Source organism: Lycorma delicatula, chromosome 2 (genome assembly GCF_047948215.1).
Source record: "Lycorma delicatula isolate Av1 chromosome 2, ASM4794821v1, whole genome shotgun sequence".
In the NCBI taxonomy this organism is placed as follows: Eukaryota; Metazoa; Arthropoda; class Insecta; order Hemiptera; family Fulgoridae; genus Lycorma; species Lycorma delicatula.
The window spans coordinates 19164218-19179084 of record NC_134456.1 but is presented as its reverse complement, the minus strand read 5'-3'; the positions used below and the strand labels follow the sequence as shown (position 1 = coordinate 19179084).

The 14867-nt window shown below is 30.1% G+C and overlaps 1 protein-coding gene across 5 annotated transcripts in view; it reads right to left on the bottom strand.

The window, feature by feature from the left end:
• The window catches only part of GPHR (Golgi pH regulator), an 84319-nt gene that overhangs the window by 42455 nt on the left and 26997 nt on the right, over positions 1 to 14867 (bottom strand). For all 5 annotated transcript variants that reach the window (XM_075358406.1, XM_075358405.1, XM_075358407.1 and 2 more), the window contains exons 6-7: positions 11529 to 11710; positions 8684 to 8869 (exon numbers count right to left, since the gene is read on the bottom strand). In XM_075358406.1, coding sequence (XP_075214521.1) covers positions 8684 to 8869; positions 11529 to 11710 — 368 coding nt within the window. The remainder of the gene's footprint in view (positions 1 to 8683; positions 8870 to 11528; positions 11711 to 14867) is intronic.

Genomic DNA, 14867 nt, shown 5'->3' with positions numbered 1-14867 from the left:
TACTCTCAAAGACCACAAGTCATGTGATAAGTTGATTGAAGGCATAACTTTTGTCTTTGCTAAATACTTTCAACAAACTTTGTCAGTGCAGGGGCAAAGCTAAAACAGGGGATGCTAGTTTAAAGTTAGCTTACTTGAATATTAAAATGTTCACGTTGAAATATATATACAGGTACGCGCGTGCGTGCACATACACACACACATAAGGACACAAAATTAACAATTGATTAGTAATTTAATAAATGTGCTATTTAAAATTTTAAAAAATTACATTTTGCTAGCATTTAATTACAGTAATTTTTATTTACTTTGCATCTGCTGTCACTTATTTTGACTTGTGCAGATTATAATAGTTCCTATTATAAGGTCAGATTACCTTTTTGTAACTATTTGTTTTATAAGGAAAATTCTGGTCACATTACAAAAGTGAAAGAGATCTAATTTTCAAAAATTAAAATTCTCTGGAAATTAACAAACAGAATATGCATGTATACATGTGCACATAGTATACATATGTAGCATATCTACACCATTACTTTATAAAATACTAAAACAAAAAATTCATTATATTTTTTCATCACAAGGATGTTTACTTCTCCAATGTTCTCAAGCAAATAGGAATAATAAAAATATTCACCTGAGAAACATCAAAAAGCTAAAAATTGTTAATTTTTCATAGCATGTATACACAATTTTATAAGTTGCATAACATACTTACACTGACACATGTTTTATCATATAGAGTAACAGAAATATGTCATTATACAAAAACTACAAATTAATTCCTTTTAAATTTAATTTTTATAATTCTGAGAGTCCTACCTGCTCCCAGTTGATGTCTTTATTAAAAGATAGTTCAGTGTTTGATGGTTTTTTGATCAGAATTCTTTCGTGCAAAACGAACTGATGTGAAATTTAGACGGTAATTAGGGAATAGCTCAAGGAACAAAAGTTATATAGTGCCGATGTGTGCTTTTACTCTGGGAGTGGATGCCATCCCTTCTCGAGGGTGGAAATTACATTCAAAATAACTGCAAAAATCGATGGAGGAATAACATATATGGATGGAACATACTACATTTGAAATAGAGGGTTAGATAAGCTTAATTACAAATTTTCATGAAAATCTATCTTGTCTGAAAGAATTCTGAGGTAATACTCTATTTTTACCGTCAACCAATGGACTAGTACAAAGAATTTTCTTTTAATCAGGTGGTGATGCTTGTTATCTGTGTACAATGATTCTGAGAGGAAATTCTAGAGCTTGGCATCCACAGTTTTGTTATATTTTCTTTATATATATATATGTTAATATTCATTATTATACAATCTTATTTGGTGGTTAAATAATCACCAAATAAAATAACTGAACAGAATTCATAAACTGAGATAAGCCTCTGCACTTTTTTTGTATAAATTGCTCCTTCAATGTATTTGCTGCAAATCTGCATTCTCAAGTATTTCTTGTTTCATTGACTGGGGGATGCAGAACAAGTTGTAAATGATTTTATGTTACACTAACAGCACTCAGAAAAATCAGATGTAGATTTTTATGCAGTTTACTTGCAATATACCAGTCTCTATGAATTTTTGTTTGGAAAATGTTTTTCATCAATATTTTTTTTATTTATTTAAAAAGTTAAATTAAATTACTCTGTTTACATTAAGGTGACATTTATTTATTCAATGGATGCACTTTTACCCATTTTTTTATTTCCAAAATCTTGTGAAAATTAAATAAATGGCATCAACAAGTACACTATTAAAAGTCTAATTTTTAATCTAAATAAAAATAAAAATTTACTGAAAATTAGCATATTACCATATACCACTGTACAAAATAAAAATTAAAAAAAATACTCAATGTACCAAATATGTTATATGTGATTACAATAATTCAAGCATAGTTTTATCACAAAACAACAATTTTTAATATTCAAATATTTTTGTTTATATAAAATAAACTAAAATATTCAATAAGAAAACTTATGAATGTATGCATTTTACTTTTGAAAAGAAGAAAGTATTACTATGAAGGACTAAAATTGTATACCTTATATATACACAGTAGGTCTGAAAAGTTCCTGAACTAAATTTCTGTAGTCAATATAAGTATCTCTTGGACAACCAAGGAACTATGTAGTATGATGTCTGATGAATGTGTGTACATAATTTCATCACCCCAGCCTAGAGTTATATTCGGCCATGTACCTTATGTGAGCTCACGACATAGAACATCCCAAACCTTCATAGGGGAAGACACCCGCCTTGTGACAACTCCAGTCGCCACACTAACCCCCCTTTCCTAGTCCTAATGGAGGTCATCTTTTGACCCTCTAATTTTTTACATCTCACAATAATAAGTCAGGCCTCATTGGAATGCCACTGATGTAAATGCCTCAGTACATGATATGGAACAGAGAAGCACGATAAAATTTTGTGTTCAACTTCAAAAATCTTTCATTGAAACTTATTCTATGATACAACAAGAATTTGGTGATGAAGCCACCTTTCATACTACAACATACATGTGGTGGAAGCGGTTTAAAGACTGTAGACAGTCATTGGATGACAACAAAAAAAGCAGGAGGCCGTCAACAGCTGTTCACGACGAAAATGTTGTGAAAGTGCATGCGCTCCTGCTCAAACAACCTCATCTTACCCTTCAGGCCATAGCAGAAGTAAACAAATGTAAGTAAAATCATTTATTTTCTGTATTTTTATTAATTTAGTACAGGAACTTTTCAGACAAACTGTATAAATATAGTAATGTATGTATTCATAAAACAAATAACCTTTGGGGCAGTTGATGCATGTGGAAATCAGTTACTGCAAAATAAATTCGAATAAATAATTTTAAAAATGTCAGTAAATAATGGAGAAATGTATTTCACTTAAAATATTTTTTTTTAAGAAAAAGGATTTGTACTTTAACTAGAAAAAGTAAAAAATGTTTCAGAATGGGAGGGATACACATACTTCACTGGTACAGTGTATCAGTAACACGGATATTATCATTTTTATTATTCATTTCACTTGTAATTTAAAGATCAACCACAAAAAAGAATTAGCAAATTACATTTTTCTGTTACTATATCAATAGTTGCCACCCCCTACTGTAATTTAGTATTTTCACTATGTGAAATCTGATTTGTTGGCAAATGTGAAGGTTACTGATGGGGAAACTGGAATGTTGTATTTGTCAATGTTTATTACCCGTGTAGAAACATCCTTTGTTCATTGTGGTTGTACATATTGTTATATGGATTTTACTTTCAAAATGTCAAGTTTTCACAGTAGATTTTATAAAAATTCAGCAGGTAAGTTTTACATGTTTGTGGATGTTTTATATCAGTCATAAGGTAGATCTGTTACAAAAAAGTGAACTAATTTTGTCTATTTTGGTGTAAAATTGGGGAACAAATGAAAATTGAGCTTCTCATTTTATTATGTATGCTGTAATGTCACTCTAGCACACTGGATGAAAGGCAACGGAAGCTCTATCTCATTGCTGTCTCTATGACATGGTGTATGCCTATCAATCATTTTGATTTGATAATTGCTACTTTTGTCATATGAACATGGAAGGATATTAAAAAAACAGAATTAAATATCTGAATATGACAGCAGCTCTTAGAATAGTTGATCTAGGAGAAGGCTTATCAACTCCCCCATTGAAGTGAAATGATATTACACTTCATAATATAGCGACACAAATTGCTAAAAATGCTGAGAACAGATCCCACTTATGGTCCTCAGATATCCCATGAACCCCACTTTATCTGTCAGAATTAATTAAACGATTTGGTATATGACTAGGACCTATCAAAACAACAGCCTGAACTTCTTGGTTCTAGATTGCAAGTGTGGAATCTATTGGTAGGTAGAACAAACATTACATTATTCGGAAAAGAAATGGTGTTTTCTTAGTGTTCTAAAAAATGAAGGGGTTCTTTCTTTTTGTGTATATTTTGACAATGATGGACTAATGACTGAACTAGTAATAGACCATAAACCTACAGAATGGCAGTTTTTCTTATTGGTTCATCTACATATAGCCTAAAAGCAGTTTTACTCTACGGAAACAAAAAGTCATCCAACTCAATTGCTTATTCAGTAACAGTGAAACATACGATAAATGATTGTCATTCTAAATGAAATTAAATACAAACAGTTTTTAATTACAAAGTTTGTGGGGATCTGAAGGTAATAAACTACATTAATGAGCCTTCAAGGTGAATCTGTAGAACACTGCTGAATTTTTATGTTTATAGAACAACAGAGCAAAGCCAGCAGCATACTGTAATAGAAGACTAGACTAAGAGAACTTCTTTTGAACCAGGTGAGCAAAATATTTTGTACAGCCCTCTTGCTGAGCCTAAGAAGCCTTCTTCCTCTACATCACATGAAAAAATTAAAAGCCATGGATAAAAATGGTTCCAAACATTTAAGAGAAGTCAAACTTAAAGGGATATACATAACCTATCTAAGAAAAGTGGTTCACAACCTTGTTTTTGAAAGAAAATGTAATCAAAAGAAATTAGTAGCCTGGGTATCATTTGTGGAAATGGTAAAAGGACTGTCAGGCAGCAAAAAAGGAAAACTATAAAAATCCCAGAACATGAACTTATTTCTTATGTCACGGAAATCCATGGGATGTTGAACATCACTAAAAATATATTTTTTATAATCACAAATAGATGTCTTTCTGGGAAATATCAGGGTAGACAGTGATAAACAAAGAGAGAAATTACACCAGAAGAATAGTAACACGGAGACCTGATACCAAGGCCACTGGGATTCACCAATGATGGGTGGCTACTGATGGTTTATAAAATAAGATGTGACGACATAAAATTAAAAAAATATTATCCTTATTTAGGGTAAATTAATGTTATTTTCTTTTTACACAACAGCTTAATATTCTTATGTAGTTTTGTAATAAATAAGACATTCATTGCAACCCTAATTATATTATGACATATATATATATATATGTTACAGATTTTTGCAATTACTTTTTAATTTTCAGCTGCATAATCAATTACAAAATAGGTAATTTCATATTATTTTTTTAAAAAAATTTTTAGACCAGTATAATTAAGGCAGTAGCAAATATGTTAAAAGTTATTTATTTTTTAATTAACTATGCTATAGTATTAAAATAATAATTTATATTAAAATATTTCAGCAAAAATAAATCATTAAAAAATAAAAAGGCTTGAAACCTATTTTCCAAATTTTCTTTGATCATATATACACATATTTTTGTTTTTCTGTAATTTTAAACTATTTGTTTAAGATTTAATAATAAGATTGTTAAGAAATTAATGATTAGTATATTCTATTATCAAGCATAAAACAATTTAATAACATGTATGCAAAACATTATGTGATGTTATTAATGTCATACAAGGATCCTGTTTAATAATGAATGAAGGTAAGTTTCATATTTCAAAAGGCTTTAATCGGTTAATATTATTTATTAATTTTTAAAATTCTTTTTAAGTTCTTGCGCTCCAACACACAACTGATAGGTAGGACAAAAATTTATAAAAAGCTCACCATGTATTTTTTAAAAATATTTAAATTATTCATATTTACTGATCATGCCTTTTTGAAAAGTAAAATTTGTTTTCATCTATAATCCAAAATATTTTTTTTACAGATTACTGAAAATTCAGGGTTTCTATAAAAAAAACTCTATGGTTTCAAGTATTATTTAAACAGTATTATATTTAAATTATTACTGAGCATATATTCTGAATGGGTAAATGCTGAAGTTTTTTTGGTACAAAATAATACACTTCAATATGTGCAGCATGCCTTGCCTTGCACATGTCCAGACAGTAATCTTGCTCTTCCCATGTACTTGCCAGCATCTCTGGTATAATGGTTGCTACTGCCGCAACAATTCTCTCCTGTAGGTGGTCATGGATTTTTTCCAAATTAACAATATTTTCACATGCCCAACAAAAAGAAATCTAGTGGGATCATGAGTGGGCTCCTTATCTTGGGCTCTATGCAATCTTCCCTTCTCTTTCAATCCACCTGCTTTGAAACCAAATGTTTAATGTAGCACATACACAGATGCTGTAATGCAGTAGAGTGCCTTCTAGCTGACAGAGAATTAATACTTTTTCTTCTTCAATACTGTCAATCTTTGGAAAGGTGTAAAGTTGGAGCATATCACAGAAAATATATTGAATATATTAATATTTAATTAATTGTGCTTTTTACCAAAATGAACAGGCCCACAAAACAGGCATTCATCAGTCTGCACCAAAGATTGACTTAGGGAGAGTCACACTGATTTCAATAATTTGATGCAGTGGCTCTGATTCCTAAATACTCCAACTGTGTCGATTTACTGACCCACTAGTGTGGAATGTTGCCTCATCTGAAAACATGGAATTTTTCAGTTAGTCCTCATTTTCATCAATGTTGTTAAGCATTAAAGATGTAAAGCCCCAATCTTTTCAGTTTTCATTAGGTTTAATTTCACATAAAAATTATTTCTTATACGTGGTCTAAGCCTCTTATGTACTACTTTATGCACTGTAGAATTAGGTATTTGTAACTCTAACTGCTTCTTGCTAATGACTTTTTCGGGCTATGCATACAAGAGGCTCGGATCTGTTCTGCATTCTGCCTGTTTCCTTAATCTGATTAAACCACTGGAATATTAGTTTATTCATAGGTGCAGCACCATCATATTCACATCAATAACTATGCTGAACTTGATCTCGATCAAATCACACACTCAACTTTCTGCTGTGGCATCGTCTTGACTGAGAGTAAGACTGTCGACTAGATACACAGTGAAGGTCCCACAGTGGTGCCAACAGCGATGAAAAACTTAATAATATAACAAACACAAATATGAAAGCTGGATGCTTTTAACCGATAGCATTATTGCTTTACAATCTTTTAGAACTAATAAGTTCTTATATAAATACCCCTTACTTTATATTTATAGTGCTACAAAGTTAACAAATTACATGTAAAAAAAATGTGAACTGAAGACTTCTAAACCACCACTTGACTCAACAGCCAAATGGTTACAATTACAGATAAGTTGAAAGCATCTATTACAACTGTTAATGTATTGTGTATTAAGCATTTATTATAATTATTATTTATACAATACATTTCTAATAATACTACTTGCATTCAGTATGGATATTATTTAATTCTGCACTATTCATTTGCAGAATTGTTAGTTTCATTAAATCTAATCTATAGTTTTTTTATTATTTTATCTCATTATCTTTTTAGTATTTATTTTGCAATGAAAGGATAAGTCTACAAATATGAAAAAACCATACATTCATAGCAAAGGCAGAAATATTATCACCAATGATATTAAATACTTTCATGAAGAGAAATAAATCTCTCTGAATATTCAATGAAAAGCTACATAAAAATCAGTGTGGACTATCTACAACATTAGAAAATAAACAAAGTACGTTAGTAGTAAAGATAATCTGTTAAGTCTGGTAAAAAATAAAAAAAACCTTGTTGAAAATATTGTTAATGATTTTGATTTGGTGTTTACAGATTTTATATGATTAATGAAGAAGTTCCAACTATAAAAAAAAATCATTGGCTCAATTGAAAAGGGTTTTGGACATCTTAGCTACTCTTAATGCTATGGGATAAGATACTTCAAGTGCACTTTTATCAGTATTGCTTGATTTACAAATAGAAGCTTGTTGATTTCTTAAAGTATGTAATTTTCTTTTGAAAAATTCCAAGGTTTGCTTTTATGATCTGGATGTTTAGTTTTCAAGTGTCAAATTAATTTTCATAGCTACATGCTTTCATCAGAGAGGACTTGAAAGCAAACAATACACTGTGGCTTTTCATCCAACGAAGTGTATAATTTAAATAACTGTCATTGTACAATCTTTTTACAAATCAATTCACTGGATACAGATGACACTTCATTTTTCACAAATTTATCCATTTTGGATAAGAATCTAATTGAAAAAAAAACTGAAACCTCAATTATTATAATTTTCAATGAAACTACACTTAAAACCTTAACTAAAGGAACCAGACACATGCTTCACATTCGAAACTAAACTGACATTCTGCAATTTGTTACGCCTCTTTTATACTGCTGAGAGCACAATATGTTCAGATGCTTGTTCGAATGTGATGCTCTCACAGCAAATATTAAGTAAGTAGACCGCATTACAAGGAGCTTTTCATTGAACATACAGTCAAGATTTTTTCTCTTCATCAAAGTATTTAATTACATAGCTGATAATATTTCTGTCTTCGCTGTAAATGTATGGTTTTCTCATAAATTGATGTACACATCAATCTGGACATGTAAATTGCTCACATTTGTAGACTTCATATATTCATATGTTCATATGTTCATACCAGTCGCTATCAATGCAGCTAAATAATTTTAACTAGGTTTCATTGCATTTGTATTGGGGGAGGGTCGTGAAATATTCATTATATATTTTCTTTACTTTTTGAGAGTGATGGAGCTAAAAAGGTTGAGAATCACTGCTTTAATAATTCAACATTACCAGTTTTACATCAAAATTTCACAAAATTTAAAATGAGAAACACTGTTATGCTGGAAATTTAGCTGAAGAACTAATAACTTTAAATAACTAGGTAAAGTAACAATTAAACTGCTGAATTTGACTTAAGTACTAACCTTAGTCAATGTGAGAAGTAATCCACGTATTGATGTGACAACAATACAACCTACTAAAAAGAATGATATATGTTGTGACCAGAAGGCAACATCAATATTAAACCCAATCCAATGAACAGCAATTTCCATACCTCGTGTAACTGGATCTTTTTTACCAACTCTATCAAAAACTATGTTAACTGTAGACTGAAAAATAAATGAAAACATATTTGCAGTAAAATGATATGGCTTTACTAATATTTATAAATTAAAAATAATAAAAATACAAATTAAAGGAGGAAATAACTTATTAAACCACACATGAAATACATTTTTAGTTGTTCAATATTTTATTGTAGAATCACCTATCAAGTCATTCTGCTTTCTCACGTCATGATGATATTAATATATGAAAGAATGAGATGTACATGCAATTTATTACAATTTTTAAGTTTTTATAATGAAGATTTATGCAATCTGTGCAATATAATCACTTTTTTACCAGCAAAGCATAAGGTTTAAAAATGTTGTAATAAATTGAATATGAGATCTCATTTGTTTAATAACAGTTTTTAAATACACATTCACCAAGTTTTATTTATAATTAAACTGCAATATTAAGTAGCATAAAAATATAAGGTAAGACCTTCATATTTCTGGTAGCAATTCAATACTTTATTATATACTGCTAAGATGTACTACCTTATAAATTTGTTTATGAAATTAAATGAGTATGCTATGCACTCTTTAACCTCTCTTTAATTTTCATTTCATTGTTTTGTTCATATACAACATCATATTTAGTTTTAAATAGATTTAGCACCAATTATAAGTTTTGGTGATTTACAGTATAATGTCATGTTGATACTGCAGTTAATCCTATCTTCAGTTTTTATTCAATTCATCTACACTTCTATCAATCCATCTTTCTAAATAAATATCATACTAGTCACGATTTCTCTGTAAAAAAAAATGTCATGGTTTAATAGTGACAGGGCTTGTATTATTTATAACTAAGTGAAAAGGAATGATGTGGGTTGATAAAAACACCACATCCTCACTTGCAAATGAAACAACATAAATAATATGATATACTTTGAAGTGTGGACACACTTTTAGATTGTATAATTTGGGTTAATTTCAGTAAATCAGATAATAATAATAATAATAATATGCAGGTTTTAGTATTGAAATAAGAATGTTTTCTAATTTCTTTTTTATAAATTAAGGTAGTTCAGGAAAGGAAAACAATTTGAGAACTGTTTCTACAGCTTGAAATAAGAAAAAAACATTCATATAAATATATGTCTGAAAATGTTTTGTTGTAGTCATGGCTAGCAAAATATTTTGTTCGGACTTCAGTTCCCCTGGTGAAATGGGTCATGCTGAAATTATTACAAAAAACAGTTCTGGGACCTGTTTTGATTTTTCAGGTCAAAAAAAGCAAGAAACCATCGAGTTTACTTCTTATATAACATCTTAAAGATTTCAATATGATCTCATTTCACCGGGGTAACTGACATCTGGTAAATTATAGAAACTTTTTGCTAGCTCTAACTCAATAACAAAGTGTTTTCAGGCATGTTTATATAAACTTTTTCCCTTATTTCAAGCTCTAGAATCAGTTCCAAAATTAATTCCCTTTCCTACTGAATCACCTTGTATTTGTTTGTGGATGTGCAAAAAGGTTAGCTACAACTTTGACTTCCTGTAGTCAGCTTTGTTGGTGGGAGGAGACCAGGATGCCCTATAACTGATGTTAGCTTATTCAAGGATTTCTGCAAAGTTGTCTATGGATAATCAAGCACTTGCATCTATATAATGTTAATGAAATTCTAGCATAATGCAATACATAGTCACGAATACGAATGCTTCAATATAAATCAGTGATTACAAAAAAAACCCTACGTAAACCACTATATATATAGTGGTTTATATCAAGAGGATGATATGTGAGTTTAAGTGAAGTGTAGTCTTGTACAATCTCAAGTCGACCATTTCTGAGATGTGTGGTTAATTGAAACCCAACCACCAAAGAACACTAGTATCCACGATCTAGTATTCAAATCCTTGTAAAAGTAACTGCCTTTACTAAGATTTGAACATTGGAACTGTTAACTTTAAAATTAGCTGATCAGCGAAGAAGCATTCTTAGACTAATCTAGACCAACCTGGTGGGTTGAAAAAAAAATCCAATATTTACCTCACTTAACTTTAACTGTGAAGTAATTATATCAAGAAATGGGAAGAGGTAGCTTGTGTTTTTATTTACTACAAAATTTATTATAGAACATATTTTATTATTTAATCTGTATGTAAGTGCATACAAAATTGTTATTTTTAAAACGTGCAATACAATTTTTGTTACTGCAGTATATGAAATAAGTTCTGGATCAAGATCTAATCCCATTTTGGTCATACAAGAACAAGGAAACATGATTAAAAAACCTGAACATATCTCTCTAAATCAAATAACATTTCTATCTTAAACATATCTTCAGTGTTTTAGGATGATTTAAAATGATATGTATGAGTAGACCAAACAATAATTCATAATACAGCATGAATCATTATTTTAACAAATGAAGATTAAACTGAGCCAAATTGACTGAACTTAATTTTTTTATAATCTTTGATTTCACAACTAAATCTCTGAATAAATAAAATAAACAAGACAAAAAGTAAATTTAATAGCCTTAACACAATACCTTTTAACACAATCACCATCAGGACAAGTATATTCAGTGCAATTACTAATATGGGAAACTAACAATTCCATCTACATAAATAACTATTGTAACAGAACATCATTGCTGCCACACAAGTTAATGTAACAAATTGTAAACAGTTTATAAAATGAACTCACAATAAATATTTTCCAAACACAATAAAGGCTGAAGAAATACCCAAGGACATTAAAATATTTCCCTCGCCAAGTACGTGCCCAATCTAAACGTTCCAACATAGTCCGAGTATCATGTGCTTCAAGAAACAATTGCCTACTAAGTTCTTCCAGACCAGCAACTTCTTGCTTTAATTGCCAGACATCTGTTAATATTTAAGTTAAGTAAAAAGGTTACTATTAACAAGAAAAAATTTCCATTAAAACTTAAATTTACTGCAACTTAAACAAAAGCAGAAAAAGAGAAGAGGAACTTCAATTAATGATTTAAAATAATTATTAATGACAAAGTTCAATTAATGAAACAAAAATGGTTTTCATTACTATGACAATTTAGGGAATCTGTGATAGGGGAAAAAGAGATATGCCAGTTATATCTTAACAGACAGCCTTCAGGTGATATTGATTAGCCAGAAAATGACCTCCGACAGATGGACTTGCCTAAATAGGCTCAATTACTGGATCTTAAGGTCAGGAGAAAAAAGACAATTACTTTGTTGTACACAAGAACAACTACAAGTATACTTACATAGGAAATAGTTAAGCATTAAAACTCAGAATGAAAAACTAATGGAAAAATCTTCAATGGGCTTCTGAAATTAGTTTTATAAATAAATAAACAATAATGACAATTCTGTATAAATTAACTATTTTCCTGTAATATCCATTATTATCTTCTAAATATAATCCAAATTTGCACAAGTGCAGTTTTACAATAAGCATTTTCTAAGAATTCGGTGATGTCACTTCATAATTTGTTATATATGCTGATATCTAGTGAAAATCTTTTATCCTAACAAATTTAAATCACAAACAGTATTGCAGGCTTTTTTATGTATTTTCTACAGTCAAAATTGTATATTTCATTTTATATGTTTACTTTTACTAGAAGTTATTCTATTTTCATGGTGTTTTATGTTTATAATCTTATACTTTTTATACTATAATCTTTCAGTATTGATTTTGCCATTTTGTTTGTGTATAACAATTAAGACAGTGAATTCAATTTATATGATGGGAAGGTTGTCAGGTAATGAAACTAATCAAGTCTTAAAAAAATTCCTGTTTTTCTAGGGTGTTTTTCTTATAAAAACAGCAGAGGAATAAATTAATTAAAATAACATTTAAACTGCCAACTTGATATACTGGTTGTCTGAAAAAGAACTCCAGGTTTCAAGAATATAGTTTTTTAATTTTGCAGCACTCAACAGCATTTTATGTGTATTTGAAGTGGCAACAAGAGAAAGCGTAGCACAACTACTAATTCACAGAAACAAAACCAGTGATTGTCACACAAAGAAATTATATGTGAATCTGTCATAGAAATTCTCAGTGACAAAAGGAAACACATTCAGTGTGAACAATTTCTGGAAACTCGAAGAGTTTTGAAAGGACATTTATCAAGTAGTTCTAAAACAAGTGCAAAAACACAGAAAGAATTCAACTTTCTTTCCAACAAAGTCAAAAACTTCAGTAGCAGCAGATTTCATTTTTTTATAAGTGACATTTCATGTTAATAGAGTTGTGGATTGCCATAACTGTCTAAGAAAATGGGGCTCAAAAAGTTTACAAGAATTCCTGGAATTCATCCACAACTGTCCAAAAATGAATGTCTGATTTCATACTCAAACTTTTGGGAGATATTTTTTCCATAAGCAAACTAGTACAGGCATAATGTACTTGGATGTATTAGAGAACTTTGTATTTCTGCAGATTGAAAATATGGAGTCTAATTTTCCAACAGGTTGAGGCCCCTCCATACCATGCATAAGTTGTCCAGACTGTGCTCAAAACAGTTTCCAGAAGGCTGGATAGGCAGAGAAGCTCTGATAATTTGACCACTGCAATATCCTGATTTGACACCAGCGGATTTCTTTTTTAGGAGCTATGTAAAAAACATTGTATACAAAGAAAAAATCCAGTCACTTGACCATCTGCATAAAAAAATAACAACAGCCACTGAAGTGATCTGCAGACATCTTAGCCCAGAATGTGGAATGAGGTGGATCATGCTGATAAACATAATTTTTGTTTCCTAACATGCAGTACATGATTTTAATTTTTTTGATGTTTTTTGATGCTGAAAATGAATATGAACTCAGAATCTTCTATCACCCACCATTTTGAACAATTTTTTAATTTAAATTCAAGGATTTTTTCATTTTTCAATGTATTTTAAGCATTTTAAGCTCCTATATTATATTTTGTTAGCTCATTTTTTTATTGTTTAACTTTGTTCATATAATTTATAAGCTATAAATAATCAATACTAGACAAAGAATTAAATCATATCATAGTCACATATTATGACAACATATCTAATACGGAAGAGTGAACCTTCATGGACTAGATTAATCATGTTTGTGCAGGTCAAAAACATGTAGCTGAAAACACAGCTGTGTTGTTTGTATTAAGCACTGGATTTAGGAATGAATTAATTTTGTTCAGTCTTAATGCTGTCTTAAGTTTGTTAACAGTGCAGTCATAATGCCTCGAAATTGTGTAAATGTGATGTGGATGCCTTTTGTTACGTATATGGTGAGTTTACTGTAAAATCAGACAGAAAAAACATTACACCTTTAATTAAGAAAGCATATCATTTCTACTTTCAGTGTAAACTTGGTGATCAGGTTAAGACGTGGACTCATCATATAGTATGCACTAATTGTTCTGTATATTTAAGAGGATGGCTGAAAGGTATATAGAAGGCTTTTGCCATTTGGTGTACCTATGGTTTGGTGTGAACCAAAGGATCATGTAACTGATTGTTAACAAGTATGTCCGGAATTTCTAAAAAATCTAAACATACTGTAAAATATCCTTCATTGCAAGCTGCAATCAGGCCTGTTCTTGTGAACTTATTAACAAATGAAATTATTCCAGTTCCTGAGCTACCTGTGAATGTATGTTCTGAAAGCAGTGATGAAGAGTCAAGCAGTACTGATGACAACAATGATTTTGATTTTGAATTATCTTCCAGTAAGCCACATCTTATATCACAAGGTGAATTAAATGACTTGGTTAGGGATTTAAATTTATCAAAAAATCAAGCTAAACTGTTAGCATGAAGACTGCAAGGTTGGAATTTACTTCAAAAAAATTTCAAGCTTTCAAAACCGACAAAAAGAACTTTCTCAGTATTTTATTGATGAAAATAATTTTGTTTATTGCACAAATATTAATGAGCTTATGTTGCACTTAGGACAAGTTCATAAACCTGAGGACTGGCGCCTTTTCATAGATTTGTCTAAGTATAGATTCTTGAAAAAATAAATTATAAAAAACATAGCTGGAACATATATG